The 16,817-nt window shown below is 41.5% G+C and overlaps 1 protein-coding gene across 1 annotated transcript in view; it reads left to right on the top strand.

The window, feature by feature from the left end:
- The window catches only part of LOC145391354 (dimethylglycine dehydrogenase, mitochondrial-like), a 67,982-nt gene extending 51,260 nt beyond the window's left edge, over positions 1–16,722 (top strand). Inside the window, exons 12-19 of the mRNA XM_080265952.1 lie at positions 147–287; positions 6,473–6,613; positions 7,535–7,697; positions 8,231–8,363; positions 8,679–8,812; positions 11,827–11,928; positions 12,870–13,004; positions 16,631–16,722. Coding sequence (XP_080122078.1) covers positions 147–287; positions 6,473–6,613; positions 7,535–7,697; positions 8,231–8,363; positions 8,679–8,812; positions 11,827–11,928; positions 12,870–13,004; positions 16,631–16,720 — 1,039 coding nt within the window. The 3' untranslated portion in view covers positions 16,721–16,722. The remainder of the gene's footprint in view (positions 1–146; positions 288–6,472; positions 6,614–7,534; positions 7,698–8,230; positions 8,364–8,678; positions 8,813–11,826; positions 11,929–12,869; positions 13,005–16,630) is intronic.
- The last annotated feature ends 95 nt before the right edge of the window (positions 16,723–16,817 follow it).

The raw sequence follows: 16,817 nt of genomic DNA, 5'->3' as shown, positions 1-16,817 counted from the left end.
TGGTAGTGAAGGTTTATATGAAAACGGTATCTAATGCCACGATTTCAAATTCTGCAAAGCTGGATATAATTTTCCAAAAGTAGGAAGAATAAAATATGATAGGCATCACTGTATTAAAGGAACTGGTATCTTAAAACTGTGCTCAGGACCAACTGGCACAGTGCAGTGGGCAAGGAGGTGCAGCGAGTGATGACAGCAGCTGGAGTAATTGACTTGACACCCTTTGCCAAGCTGATGGTAGAAGGACCTCAGGCTGCAGAATTTCTAAACTTCATCACTGCCAACAGGTAGGAGGCTGCTATAATAGTGCAATTAAATATGCCTGTATTAAAGTTTCCTTACCTAAAGCTTGGTGTAATTCAAATACAGTATTAATGAAATTTTTTTTCTGTATACATAAAATCTTGCATGATTTACCTCAAAATTGCCTTGAAGTTGGAAATGTACTGTATTTTTGTGATTATTACCATAAGCCAGAAGAATATTTATCACTTAAAGTTAGTTCTCTGCACATTTTCTTGATGATAAGCTGTAAACTGACAGTGTATTATGTGATGAGTGGCAGGTGAATATGAGATACACCACATGAGTCCTATGTTATTTTCCAAGTCACTCCCCAACCACCTCCATCCCCATGAATCATACAGTAGATTGTGGGTACCCGTACTCAACAAAGGATGGCTTGACATATGATGAATGCTCCTGTCTGTCCTGTACTCACCCATTTCCCACTTGCAACTCCATCTACTCTTCCTTATTTGAGAGAGAGAGACACCTGTTCATTGTTGATATGAATTACAGCTGTTTACTACCACTCTGAAGCTTTTCTTATTTGCACTGGCAAGCCTCATCCTATTTTGACTAAAGTTGAGAAATGCATGCATACTTCTTGTTTTTCATTGTCATCATCATCAGTCATTGTGATTGTTGCCATTGTTGTCAGTGACATTGTCTGTCCTTTACTCACCCACTCTCCACTCGCAACTCCATCTACTCTTCCTTATTTGAGAGAGAGAGAGAGTAGAATGGATAAGGAAGATGTGCAGATTGGCTTGGGAGGAAGGTAGTGTCCTGGAGGATTGGAAGTCAGTTATTATTATTCCTCTGTACAAAGGAGAAAGGGAAAAAGAAGTGTGTGGTAATCATAGGGGCATTTGTCTTCATAGTGTAATAGGAAAAGTATATGGTAGGATACCTATTGACAGAGTTTGGGAAATAACAGAGGAATTAGTTGGTGAAAAAAACAGAGGTTTTAGGAAAGGAAGAGGTTGTACTGTAGATCAGATATTCATTCAAAGGTCTTAAGTGGAAAAGTTTCTAGAGAAGGGAAAGAAGTTGTATGAGACCATCATTGATTTGGAGAAAGCATATGAGAGGGTGCATAGACATGAAATGTGGAAAATATTAAGAATATAATTATGAAGAACATGGGAGGTTGTTGAATGCCATGAAGAGTATGTTTGAGGAGGCAAAGCCTGCAGTGTATGTGAGTAGTGAACTGAGTGAATTTTTCTATTTGCATGTTGGATTGAAACAGGGATGTGTCATATCTCCATGGTTCTTCAGTCTGTATATGAATGGGGTAATAAAAGAGATACAAGGTAGGGCAGTGGATGTTGGAGCAACCCTAATGAGAGAGGGCAGTGTTTGGAAACTCCTTGCACTGTTGTTTGCAGATGATACTGTATTGCTAAGTGAAGATAAAGGGGAACTACAAGACTTGGTGAATGAGTTTGGGAGAGTGTGTAAGAACTGGAATCTAATGGTGAATGTAGGGAAGAGTAAAGTTATGGTCTTCGAGAGAAATGAAGTCACTGGATGGTCAGTGAGGTTGGATGTGAGGATATGGAAAATGTGAGTGCATTTAAGTACTTGTGTAATAACTGAAATGAAACTTAACAAAATCACTGGTCTAGCCGAGATTCGATCTCAGGCCCATGTGCATCATACATGTGCATGTTACCACTGAGCCAAAGAGAGGATCCCCACATTGCCTCTAAGCAACACGGGCTTTTATACACCCCATTACATCACTCTTTTCACCCCCTGGTGATTAATTTGGTCAGTTTCGAACACACGTGGTAGCGTAGCACACTGGAGGCCACCAGTGGGGGAGCCCACAAATCACACAGGCAGCTCACCCCCGGGATGTAAGGCTTAAGACACTGTCAACAGCATCATGGCCCTCTAAGGCCCGCCCCACATCCCACATTGCTGCCAACTAGAGTAAAGGCCCAAACTGAAACGTAACAAATTAATCACTGGTCAGGCTGGGATTTGATCCTGGGCCCTCGCACCTCATACACGCGCACGTTACCACTGAGCCAAAGAGAGGATCCCCATATTGCCTCTAAGCAACATGGGCATCTATACACCCCATTACATTTGGGTAGTGTGATGAGTAAGGATGGAAGTTTGGAGGGTGAAGTGCTTGAAAGGGTACAACAAGGAAGAAAAGTTGCTGGTTCTTTGAAAGCAGTAATAAGAAACAGGGAAGTGAGCATGGAAGTGAAAAAGTTACTGTATGACATTATTGTGATACCAGCTCTAATGTATGGAATTGAAGCTTGGACCTTGTTGGAAGGACACAAGTCAAGAGTGAGGGCATTGGAAATGAATTATTTGAGAGGAGCATGTGGAGTTACTTGGAGAGACAGACTGACAAATGAGGAAGTGAAGGAGCATTGCGGTATGCATGTGGGTGTGATAGAAAGCATTAGGAGAAATACGCTGAGTTGGTTTGGCCATGTGGAGAGGATGGAGAATCAGAGACCAACGAGGAGAGTGTATGTGAGTGAGATGGAGGGGGGGGAGAGGGAGGGGAAGGCCAAGGATGAGGTGGAGGGATGGAGTGGAGAGGTATATGAGAAAAGGGGGTGTGAGCTGAGTGCAGAGTAGTGAAATGGCAGGGGGCAGGGTGACATGGAGGCAATTTGTTTGTGGCCACCCCTAATGGGATTGAAGCGTCTGGCAGTAGACAGACAGATAGATAGACAGACATCGTCATCTATGGTATAACTGTGAAAAGCATGAGAGTTAGCATCCAAACATCCGTTGAATAGGGCTGCACATCTGTTCACACACAGTATCATTCAAGCCTTCAGTATTCGCAGCTCCATCTCATTGGCAAACTATCCACTCATATTTTATATAAAGTAATCCCCCATTTATCCGACGCAATAGAGTCAAAGGCATGTTGAGAAAACGGATCTGTCTGGATAAAAGACATCTCCCCTGGCCCCCCTTCGTATACAACTTAACTTTGAAAGCCATTGTAAAAGGCCACTACAGTACATCGTGCAACATTTGTTCCTATTATTTTTTACTACTCTGTCTGGTCACGCAGGCCTACAAACAACAGCCAAGCAGTTACCATGGTCAAGCAGACCCATCAACCACAGACAAGCAATCACCACTGCAGGGTCATACCCTGCAATAACATGAAAAAACATTAAAAAAAAAAAAAAAATGGCTACACAAGAAAAATGCAGTGGGCACATAAAACACAATGGTAAAATGCAATAAAATTATGGTAAAATAGAATAAAATCATGGTTCAGTACAGTAAGCTGGAGTAAAATCAAGGTGAACACTCATGATTCCTAGCAGGGCGTCATGCTGAATAACCAGCCACCTCCTTGACTCTGATTGTTGCACTGTGGCTGGCAAAGCCGTTGCACTGCACAGTACATCCCTGGTGGTCTAGTGGCCTACCATGTTGGGCTAAGTCACAGTCAGTCAAGGAGGAGCTCCAGCAATCAGCCCAGAGGAGCAGCTGTGGGACGAGGTGATGGACTCCCTGCTTCAGGTGACTCAGAAGACAGCCACAAACTCTTATCCAGGGGAGACACAATGGCTGATGACATGCTAGGTTGTGGTTCCGTCGTTGGTGTGGTTTGATCTTGTGATGGTGACAGAGAAGAGGTGGACTGGGTGGGGGTCAGAGGCCTGAAAAAGGAGTTGATCTTGGACTGGAAATAGGAGTGATAATTCAGGCATTGGATGACACTCTGCCGCACAGAATGCAGATCCTCCACAAGGCAGAGGCACCATCTCTCTGTCTCCATTTGGGTGCTTGGCATACTCTTGCACCTGCTTCAGGTTTGCCTGGAATGTGCTCAAACGGAGGATGGCCAACACATGTGCCGCCATAACAACTATACAAGAGAAGCTCCTCACTACATGGTTGACACACGGGAATTAGGAACGGCTGAGGGGGTCTCTAGTAGACGCTGGGTGAACTACCAAGCCAGACAGTGCAGCGCCACCTGGCTATTCCTGCCTAGGTAGGCAAAAATGTCCACGCAACCATAATTTCCACCCAGACCCAAGCATTTTACCCAGATAAAATGGAAAATGTACATATAATGGTTTAATACGGCCAGATAACAGCATCCAGGTTATGGATCGTATGGATAATGGATGTTTGGATAAATGAGGGATTTCTGTATACAGGTACAGGCACAATACCAGTTTTCCAGCATCAGATGATCTGGCATCTCTTTTAATCCAGACAAAATTATGAGGACACTTGAAATTCCTATGCCAGCCACACTAATTTACCAGGAGCAACAGATAGTGTTGAGTGTGGTGTGTGATTGCTTGGACTGCTTACATTGCATGTCTTGGTGATTGTCCCTGTATTTTGTCTGTTTCTTATTTCATTTTATGTATATTTAACCCTGACTGTGGCATATGAGAAAGATGCAGGTGTCAGTGGGATGTCAAGCATAATTACCCATCTATTCCAGTACAGTCAAACCTCCTTGATTGTGGTTAATTGTTCTGCCAAACTGCTGCGATGATGAAACCCCCAGTAATCAAATAAAGCAATAAATGGGAATAAATGTTTATTGATTCAAGGCCCACAAGTTTACTCTAATTTTTTTTTCCTAATAGCTGAAAAATAACTCCCTAAAAAGACTGGAGCGACCAGATCAGCAATGTTTGCACTAATTTTGCTACTCTTAGTCATGAAACAGATGACCTTATTCTCTCATATTTCTCCTAACTAACTTTGTGAGCCAATATTGTTAGCAGTGTATTTTGTCTCCGAATATGAAATTCTCGCAATTAACCATTCCTGACCATCAATTTCTGTTCTTGTGAATTCAACACCTATCAAATTTCTCATTCTTTTAGTTAAGTTTATCCTTAAATACTATATTGCCACATCAGTTTATTCATTCTCTAATTACTAGTATAGTCAAATCAAAAGGTTATTGTCATCTCTGCTATTTACTGAGACACTATATAAGTGAGTGTGGAGTCAATAAGCATCATTATGTTTCTAGGTTGTCTGCATATGAAGCCAGTCGCCATGGGGCACACTGTTACCATAATAACTGATATGTTGCTACCCAGTGACGTACTGCACTCGACGCTTGTAACTTCACATATATTTTCACCCGTCTGTCAGATCACAGTGGTGTATCAACAGGTATTTGAAGGGATTAAATGGAGCAAGACACTTTTATTGTTAAAAAAAAAATGAAATAAAACAGGATAAGGTTGAACTGTTGAAAAAACTGCACCTTGTTCGCATGCAGAAGGTGTAACACATATGGTAGTGGTTCATCAACTGCTCATGATATAAAAAAGCTAAGGGAAAAAAATATTGAAATTTTATGCAGGCAGTGATCTGAAGAAGCAAATGAACATTAGAAAAACTATGAGAGATGGTAAGAGTACTAAGTATTATTGAGTGATAATGGAATGATTTTGACAGCATCAGATGAAGAGGACTTATCAAGTAAAATTTAGTGTGTACTGTACAGTTACATTAAAGTGGTTTAAAGTAATAGATAAGTGAGACAGTCTCATCTTACCTGACAATGATATCTGGCTTATTGAAAAAGGGATGAGAGTTCCAAGACTAAGTGGCTGAGTCTGGGACCTACCTTGAACTCCTTGTTGCAAAGGACAGTGGCTTGCACTCAGGCCAGTAGATGGTGCTATTGTTGACCACAGCGATTAACACTGAGCATCAAACAGGTCACTAAAGGGTAAAACTACAGTTACATGGCAGAGTTAGCATGGCTATCTCCACTTATTTCAACTGTGGCTGGAGCGATCATTCCACATATGGTTCCCAGGTAGGGGTAGAAGGACATGCAGAGGATTGTGGGAGCATCATGGTGGCTGTGACAACCACATGGGCAGTTTAAGACACTTTTGAAAACTAGTTTGATCCAGTTGGGTACCACACAGTGGAGATGAAATTTCTGTGTAAGGGCAGTCCCAGAGTATTTTTTTTTTTTTTCCCCATGTAAGGAAAATCTGTGCATGCTGATCCTGTGTATCCTGGGAAAGCACAGTATTTCTCTATATGAAGTAATATTTAGGGGTTTAAATGATATGTGGATCATTGTGGGGCCCATTCAGTGGGCACTCTGTTGATAGTTCACCCACTTTTTCACTTTCACTTTCACTGTGATAATAGAAAGACTGTACAATATTGAGATCTTCCACAGTATTCCTCGGGTGGGTCGTACAGTGATCACGCACATGCTGTCCCCTGATGCCCGGGTCTATGCTGAACTCACACTCACCAGAACCAAAGACAGCACATTCCTGGTCATCACTGGATCAGGGGTTGAGCTTCATGATTTGAGGTACATAATATGTGTGTGTGTTAGTCCCGGGCTCCTACGCTCCTCATGGGGCAACGTAGGATTGGATGATGGATGGATGGATGTGTGTGTGTTTTATTTGATCTCTTTCATACCCTCCCATCAGGTGTAGTGGCAAGTTAGTTTGGGACAGTAATTGCAATGATTTTTTTTTTTTTTCCCTCTCTCTCTCTGAAGATTATTCTTAGCCACAAATATCTTTTATTAATGTGGGTATCTGCTCTTTCTTACCTGTTTTTAAGTTATAATACAGTATGACATTCAGAAGGTAATCCTGTTGCCTAAGGACATCATTTACATGTTGTTCTAACTAATTCCAGATGCTTTTATTTAGCTTAGGAGAGAGATTTATTTTTTAGTTGGCAGGGATAATTTAAGCCATTATTGACCCTGTTAGTACAAAAGTCTAATCTAAGTTGGGTAAGTTCATCTGGAGGTAGCACAAAAATGTCATGATAATGAAGTGGTTAAACATCTTAATCCATATACTGTACCCAAAAAAAAAAAAAAAGGATAAAATGTGTCATCATAATCAAGTAGTTAAACAAATACAATCCATCTATTGATCCATCATCCAGTCCTTTATTGTCCCACTATGGGTTGGGTTACTCATTCCAAACTTTTTAGATGTTACACTTTCGTGAGTGACATTATGAGCAAAAACTCCTAACTTTCCCACTGATCTCAGACCCATAAAGGCTACATCTGGTTAATGCTTTAAAATTCACTTCCTGCTGATGATAGTGTTGGATTTGCACTTGCTTACAGGAATATGCCAGGAAGGAAGGCTGGAAAGTATCATATTGTTTAAGCAATAAATTCCAGGCTTCCCTCAGAATTAGACCTGTAGAGATTGCATCTAGTTAATGCTTCAGAAATACACCTCCATTTGATGATTTGCAGGTGGCTCCAGGAATATGCCAGGAATGGAGGCTGGAATGTAAGCATATCTAATCTGACGGATGACTTGGGGTGCATCAGTGTTGCCGGACCGAAGTCAAAGGATATCTTAGCTAAACTCTCTCCAGCTTTTAGTGAAAAGTTCCCATTTTTCTCATCTAAGGAGGTGGGTATGGGCTTGAGAGAGAGAGAGAGAAAAAAAAAAAATTATTATTGTATTTGTTGCTGTGACTTCAGGCCCATCTGAGCATTTAATGTGTTGGATTGCAGGCTGAAGTTGCCCTTCTTCTCTTGAAGTAAAATTATTCATTCCCCTCCCTACTGAAAAATCATCGTTCTCATCTGAAAATGGAAGTCTGGTGACCTTAAATATGTCAGTAGTATTTTTTCTCCCCAATTTGCAGGGATGATATAGCAAGTATTCATTGTCATTTTTTTTTAATTGGCACTGTAAATTGTAGAAAAACATTTACAGTTCCATTGCCCACTGTAAAGTTGATTTTTCCAGTTCTCAGATTTACAGTGCCAGCTGTATGGAAGAAGTTGTGATATATTGGAGTATATCCCTGCCTTACAGCAATGACTGCATGTACTGTATTCCATACTTACTGCAAGATACTTCAGTGAATGGTGCCACTTTTTGTTACAGATATAGCAGTACACATATGCAGTCACTTAAATGATTCTCATCTGGCACAGGTAACAGTGGCAGGCATCAAGGCAACAGCTCTGAGACTCTCCTACACTGGTGAGCTGGGCTGGGAAATATATCACCCGCGCTCAGATTCAGTTCGCCTCTGTGAAGCTTTGTACTGCAGTGGTGAAGAATTTGGTAATGTTTTTTCGGCATGTTCTTCTTCAGTATCTTTCTTTTAATTAGTATGGATAATTGCTGGACTGAGCTGGAACAAGCTAATAAACATCAGAGTCTATAAAATTTAGAATCAGCAGGATGATGATGATGATTGTTTTGATAAAAGTCTGTTTGTGGTTTACATGACCCAAACACATGGAGGTAAGTGACAACTCTGAAATTAAGTTCAGCTCAGTTGTGGGCCAGGAAGACAAAACCATTTCATTGGTACTTGTTCTTGGATTTACTCATTATCATTGTTTGTGTATGTAATGGTAATATTTTTATCAACAGGTTTGGGAGATTTTGGTACTCATGCTCTCAGTGTAATGCGCATTGAGAAAGGTTTCAAGATGTGGGGGGCCGAGATGAATATGGACACCACAATTGTTGATGCTGGACTTTTGAACTTTGTTAACATGAAGAAGGTAGACACTTAGTCATAATTTGCTGTTTGTAGAATTGAGGTAGAGCATTTGTTTATTATTCTCTTCATTTTTTTAGAGGTGTAGGTTTTTTTATTTATTAAACTGTAATATTAATGCTGCAGTTAAAGGTGGAGGGCAGTGCCTTCACTTGATGACACTGATATAGCTGGGTGGGTCCACCGCTCAGATAAACATGCTGTATGTTCCTTGACTCTCTCCTTATCCCCTGAAGGTAGGGTGGTGGACTGCAGGAAGAGGTCAGCTTCAGCTTGCAGTGTATGAAATTAGCATCTCAGTGAACCTAAGGCCAGAACAGTAATACTACAATTAGTAATCTGTTTATCTTGCCGATGCCATTCTTCCTGCCAAAGCCCTTGTCCAGGGGGTGGCTTAACATCTAACAGATGTCTCCAGGCTACTTTATCTTGACACACATCCCTCGGGATCATCATCACTCCCAGCCAAGCAGTCCTTCTACCAGAACGCAGTTCAGTTCTCTTGTCATTTTTTGAACATGCAGGCGAAGCTTTCTTGCTTTATTATCTTTCTCTTAAAACAGAAACATTGTAAATGTCATGGTCATAAGTAAAAAACAGCCTAAAGAAGACCATCAGGTCTTTTGCTGTGTGCTATCCATTGTATTTTCTTCTTTTGTACACTTCAGCATCCCATTTCTCATTCTGATTTTGCAGTTTGGGTCATAGTCTATGGTTTACTAATACTGTAATATAAAATCAGTAGCTTACCGTAACTATTTCTCCTTAGGCAGTAGGCTGTAGCACCAGCTGATCAGGTGGTGTCCCCAAGGGGAATGGGACTGCTGGTGATAGGGAGAGCTGGAGCTCCTGTTTCAGTAGCTGCCAGAATATCTGACTATCTCCCTTTTCTGACCTTTTCTGTCTGACACAAACATACCCTCCCAAACACTTTCTTCTAACTGTCTCATGCGTTACCCTGCATGCACTTTGCATATCACACAATGTACCCCATTACATCACAGAGGTTGATGCCAGCAAGGCCGGGTGTGTCTGGGTTGACTGCTGAAATGCTGAAAGCCTCAGATGATGTAGGAATGGGGTTGGTTACTGACTTGGTAAATACAATTATATTCGAATGTGTTGCCCCAGATGATTGGCTGAAGAGTGTAAGTGTAAATGTATACAAGGGGAAGGGTGATGCCCTGGGAAGATGAAATTATAGAGACATAAAGCTTTTAGACCAGATAATGAAGGTACTGTAATGGAGGGAGTTCTTGAAGGTATGATTAGAGAAAGAGTGAAAATTGATGAGATGCAGTTTGAGTTTATGTCAGGCACAGGGACCATTGATGCCATATTCATTGTTCGACAGCTTCAGGAAAAATATATAAGAAAGAAAAGGGATCTGTGCTTTGTTTTTGTTGAGTTTGAGAAGGCCTTTGACAGACTCCCTGGGGAGATGGTGAAATGGGCAATGAGAAAGCTTGGGATCAAGGAGTGGCAAGTTAGTGTGGTTTTGGCTATGTATGTGAGTGCTCGCACCCAGGTAAGGGTGACTGGAGATTTGAGTGATGAGTTTTCTGTGAATGTTGGTGTGCATCAGGGGTCAGTCTTGAGCCCTTTCTTGTTTATCATGGTTCTTGAAGCCCTCTTACTTGACTTCAGAAATGGACTCCCATGGGAGATGTTGTATGCTGATGATTTGGTGTTGACTGCGGAGAATGAAAGGGAGGCAGAGGAAATGGCATGGGGTACAAGGACTTAGGAGTAAATGGAGATAAAACAAAAGTGATGGTATCTAGGGCTGCTGGCAGTACTGTCAAAGAAGAGGGAGAGTGGCCATGTGCGATCTGCCACAAGGGCATGGCATGTAATTCCATCTTGTGCCGTGTTTGTGATAAATGGCTGCACAAGAGATGGAGTGGTATTAGAGGTAGACAGCAAGATAGTGCCGATTTCATGTGTGCAACTTGCCGGGGAGAGCATGTGAAGATTGTCAGATGTGGAAGGGTTGATCTTGCTGGTGAATCTCTTGAGTGTGTGGAAAAGTTTTGTTATTTGGGAGACATGTTATGTGCTGGAGATGGGACTGGAGTTAGCTCTGTGTCCAGAGTGAGGAGTGGTTGGAAGAAGTTCAGGGAGCTGTTGCCTCTCCTGACACTGAGAGGGCTCTCCCACCTTGCTAAGGGATCTTTATATTGTGGCATGTGTTAGGAGTGTAGTGCTATGTGGTAGTGAGACCTGGGAAGTAAAGGCAGAGGATATTTGCAGGCTCAGACATATGGAAATGAGAGTGATTAGGTGGATGTGGAGTGCATCCTTGAGTGTGAGGCCTTAGGAGGCTAGGTTTATGATGGACGAGTTGAGAAGTAGGATGGGACTGATGTGCATTGATGTTCTGATGAGGAGAGGTAAATTGAGATGGTTTGGTCATGTGGAGGATGGCAGATGATAATTGGGTGCAGAAGGTAAGAAGTGTTATCATTAAGGGTAAGATTGCGAGAGGCAGACTGAAAAAGACTTGGGACGAGGTCATTGGGTGTTCCCTCAAAGATAAGGGACTGAATAGGTAAACTGCCAGAGATTGAGCTGCATGGAGTGCTGCCATTAGGTGATCCAGAGCCTTTAAAAATGAAATGAAACTTCAGTTCTCCTATACATACTTTATTTTCATAGTCCATTCATTCAGTAGTGAGGATATCCGGAATCCCTGGAAAGAACATTACAAGCATCTTCTGAATGTAATACACTTATCGCATGTGCTACACTATTTCAGCACAGACAATCCTTTAACATACCCTAAACAAAAGACTTTACGGAGCAGCCAGATGAAGTGGCCAGTTTCCTGCAGTCCACTGTGTTCATGACCAGATGAGCATGGGTTTGCACATCAACAGGAAGTTGGGTCAGGCAATAGTTAAAGAGAAACTGAATACTAAATTTCCTCTGCTATATTCATGCAGTAATCAGATATGAATACAGTGCAGTAGTATAGTACTGGTACTCATGATATCTGAATGAAAGCTTTTATTTCAGGGAGACTTTGTAGGAAGAACTGCCTTGGTGGAACTTCTCAAGAATCGATCCTCCCGTCACCTGGTGCAAGTCAAGATTGACTCTGAAGATGTGGATGCACATGTCAGTAATTCCATTTAATTTATAAATTATTGTCCCAAAATCATATAATGATAGTATATGCCTGTATTTTAGAACCATATTGAATAATGGAGAGTTTGAAGACAATATAGTGTGGTGCAGATGTAAATGGTTATACAGTATTTTGTTTTTTTTATTATTATAATTAGAATGACAGTGGTCTACTGGATTAATGCATGTATGTCAGCTGAGAGGTCAAGTGATTCAAATTCAGGAAGAGTATCCATTTGCAAAGCCCTGTATGTGTCAGCTAAAACCTTGCAATAGAGACATCTTACCTCATCCAGGAAAATAGAGCATGGCATAAAACTCCGTCTCATTTCTTGAGGTTTGTTCATTATTGCTGCTGCTGCTGCTAAGTAACCCCGGTCTCTCTGGCCAAGCAGACCTATCAACAGGCAAGCAACTGCCCCTGCACGGTTATCTTGTGCAATGAGCTGATGTTCCATTGTGTTAGAGAGCACCTTGCCTCTGCAGGACATGGGAAAGACAGCAGGTTTGGTTTCCTGATGGACACCACATTTGTGTTACTCCACTCAGTTAACATTAGCACCGGAGTAGGCTCCACATCACCCCAATATTTGGTTATATGGTTACCACCCAGTGTTGTAAATGGTCTCCTGGGTTACAGGATACCATTAGGATTGTCACTCAGTGTAGAACTACCAGAAGTGGAAAGAAGAGTAATATAAAGTAACAGGAAGGGTGGGAGAGATAGGAAGAGAGGAAGGCAGACAGAAAAACATTGATAAAGGTGAAGGAAGAAGAATGCACCACTACATCAAGTGAGTGGATGATGGTCAGTACCAACTACTGTACCACTTTTAATATTTGGTTATGGTATCAGAGGCGGCAGCTTTACTTACACTGCATTAATACATAACTGGTAAACATGTCTATGTATTTTTTGTTTCTTTCTCCAGGGTGATGAAGCAGTGTGGCTAGGAGGAAAAGTTGTGGGCAACACAACTAGTGGTTGCTTTTCCTACCATCTGGGCCAGCCTATTGCATTTGTCTACCTTCCTCCCTGCCTCTCTCTTCCCGGCACTCAAGTTCAGGTGAAGATTAGAAATTTTTAAGGACGTTCTTGTTACCAAAATCTACAGATTTACATGCACAGTTATTTATCCGAATCTGTCCATCAACTTTGTTATATGTGCTGTGATTGGGGAAAAAATTAGTGTAGACAGAGTAATGAAGTTATTAATGTGTAGGGTATATCCAGAAATGCTCACATCTACAACCAGGATTTTTCTCTAAAAAATTGTGTCCCTTTCAGTATTTTGATTCATTCATGTATCTGGTATCTCTTACAGGTAGGCATACTGTAGGTTGTTTTATCCATCCATCCATCAATCATCCAAGCCTGTATGCCCCTTCTTTTTGAAGCATAGAGGACCAGGCTAGGCAACATAGACATTGAAGGTGACACTGATCTGTCTGCTCTCTCTTGACTAGCATTATGTGAGAAGTAAAACCCAACCATCCCTTATGGACCACATTCACATGGAGCAGCTAAGCCTACTAATTAACCATTGCATACATGCTTGGGAGTGGTGGAGCCTCATGAACACTGTTGAGCTGTTGTTGTTCTTGAGTGACTGCTTTGTCAGGCTAGGCACACCTATCAACCACAAGCAAGCAACCACCCCTGAAGGACTGTCATAAGCAGCAAACTGATGTTCCCTTGTGGCAGATGGCACGTTGCTACCGTGTGGAGGTTTGGTTCTCAAATGGAAACTGCATTTGCATCTCTCCACCCAGTTAACAGGGGCACCATCGTAGGGTGCATATTACCCTGTTAAGTGGTTTTATGGTTACTGCCTAGCATTATAAATGGTTTCTTGGGTTACAGGAAACCATTAGGCTTGCCAGTTAGTGTAGAGCCACTATAAGAGGAAAGAAGAGTAATAAAGTGATAGGAAGGATGGGAGAAATAGCTAAGAGAGTAGGACAGACATAGAAAGAGAATTATAAAAATGAAGGAGGAGTAGTCAGCACTGCATCAGCATAGTGGATAATGGTCACCACCACCTACCACTGTCGAGTAGATGACGAAATGGCACTGAGATTGTGCCAAGAGGTCAGCCAAAAGCAACAGCCAGCAGCCTGCAAGAGGAGTTTGAACAAGTGGAAGAAGGACCTGCCAGATCATCTGGAGGATGGCCTGCCATGAGTTCACAGTCTGTAGATGAATCCTAAATAGTCCAGCTGAAGCAAGCAGTGTTGAAGTATGCAGAATTCTTCTTTGCTGGGGACCTGAACTTGGGATATATGGAACAGGTAGTGTGTTAATTTTTTGCTGAAGATCATTGGTGGATCAGTAATCTGCCTCAGAGGATAGTACTGGCTTGTTGCCAGTGGTCCTTAACCAACGTAAAGGAGATATGGAGTTCATGGATGGGACGATGAAGCACAGACATGGTATAAAAAGAAAACCAGGCCAGGTACAAGGATGTTGATGAATATGTATTGTACAGCATGTTCTTATTTATGTTGAGTATGCGCTTGACAAAGTCCATTGCCTAACAATTTATCAAATGTCATGTCAGCCATAATGTGGGTTCAGTGAGGATACATTTTTGGCCAAGAGTCATCCATCCATCATAATCAAAAAATAAGTTTCCAGCTCACCTAAACTGGTTGTTATTTAGCTTCACTGTACTTCACTTCCTGCTTATCACCAAAAAATAAGCCTAAAAACAAGTTTCCAACTCACCTAAACTGGTAGTTAATTTACTTCCCTCCATTTACTGCACTTCATTTGCTGCTTGAACTCTCAACACCACACTACTGTTCCATCACTGATGCTAACATACCCAGTAGTGACAAGTGGAAATGCCATCTTGGAATAAACAAATGACTGTACACTTGCATAAGGGCAATTGTGTAAGCAAAAATAGCAACCATGTACCAGCCAGCGAGGCTTTGTACAGGATCATAATCATCATATAAATGAAAATTCTATTGTATATCAAAAAAAGGTCTTAACTTTTCCATTATCATGTAAGCGATCCATCGTATAAAGAGGATCTGCTGTATAATCCATGGCAGAAGAAGGGTCAATCACTGGAGCTCCAGAGACCATAGGAGTGATTATACACTAGAGTGAACTGACTCTAAGATAATTATAACTTACAAGATCAGGGGAGGAATACTCAGCTGTAGTTTGTCAGTGTGAACCATCTGTGGGAGTATCATGTGCCAGACAGAACACATGGAATGACTCTACAACATGACCAGACCAGATTTTGTAGTGGAGCTCAGTAGTACTGAACTGACCCAAGTAACTCAAATCTTGGACCAGGAAGAGTAACACCTTTTTTCCCTAGCTCAGTTGGACAGGGTAGTTGAAGGAAACCACTCATGAGATGTATGTGGAGTTGCTACTGAAGAGAACTCTGCAAATCTCCCAGGACATAGACAGCACCATTGGAAGAAAAAAACGTCAACTTTGAGTTTTTTTTGTATGGGGCTGTGGTTTCCAGCATTTTGAAAACCATTGCATACCTTTGAAAGTTTTTTTTTTTTTTTTTTTTTTTTTTTTTTTTTTTCAGCACCTTTATTCTCCAGCATAATCACTTGCTCATAAACAACAAAGGCCAGTAAAGTATGGAAGTAAAATTGTCACCAAGAATATGTTGTTTTAGTAATGTGTAGGGCATCATCATCCCCCATTCCTCACCTGCACACACCTCATCCTTGGTTTGCCACTGTTTCTCCTAGCCTCAATACTGTACCTGTATACCATAAATGCATCTGGTCAAGGCCATTGCACCATCCCTTTCTAGCTAAGTATACAGGATGTCCCAGGAAAAGTGTGCCAAATTTCAGATGGTTATTTTTGGGCTACAGTTGTTTCTCAGCCCAGTCCGTCTGATCAAGCAGACCTGTCGACCACACATAAGCAACTGCCTGTATGCAGTTGTCCCCTGGGTTTCTCCCTACACCATTGATGTTCTTTCTGTGTGTTAGTGTGGCATGTGCTGTGTGCAGTGGTCCATGTAATGTGGACCGATTCTTCAAGCAGGGCATGTCATCTGTAATTCCACCTAATCCGGATCTAAGCTGGCAGTTGAGAAGGGCTGGGTGATGTCCTGATCTAAGCCTAACAAGATGAACTCTATCATATCTGTTTAAGGACACCTCTGATGTGTGGATGTCAGAAGTGTGGGCTTGTAATAAAATTTCATATTATTGCCCTGTGCATGAAGTACGAGGTCTGTTCAGAAAGTATCTGACCTTATGCTCTAAAAAAATAAATACCTGTAGCTAATCTGTTGATCTAGGACACTAATCTCCCTCAAAGTAGGCCCCTATATGACTTGACAAACATAGACCAGGTTTCTTTCCACTGCCAGAAACATTTTTCAAAGTCGGTTTTCGATATCTCTTGCAGGTGTTTCATCACGTTCATCGTGATCTCTTCTCCATGTCAACATGGATCCAGTTCTCAGTGGTTACAGAGCTACAGTTACTATTGACCTTTTGAGTAAAAATGGTCTCCATCATAAATCATCCGTAAAGACATCTGTAGCCTAATTTTAACTTCATTTAGAGTTAATAATTGAACCCATGTTGATACAGCAAGTTTGGCATATTTTTCCTGTGGCATCCTGTACTGTATTACATACAAGGAATAGCAACAGTTGTCAAATCTCACGTGTTATTTTCATTCCCGCAGGTTGAGTTGCTTGGTAATATGTGTCCTGCTACAGTACTTCCTGGTCCTCCTGTCCTTACCCACACTGCACGAGCCAAAGCCAGCATATAGAAAACAAGAAACGTTAACTGAATTTCATACAAGCATAAATGGCTGTGATCCACATAAATACAGCACTGAAAATCAATACAGAAACAAAAATTGGATT

The sequence above is a fragment of the Coenobita brevimanus genome, chromosome 18, assembly GCF_032717465.1.
Source record: "Coenobita brevimanus isolate Jiangsu-jjx chromosome 18, ASM3271746v2, whole genome shotgun sequence".
NCBI lineage: Eukaryota > Metazoa > Arthropoda > Malacostraca > Decapoda > Coenobitidae > Coenobita > Coenobita brevimanus.
Note: the sequence above shows the minus strand (reverse complement) of the source record. Positions and strands in the feature narration are given on the sequence as shown.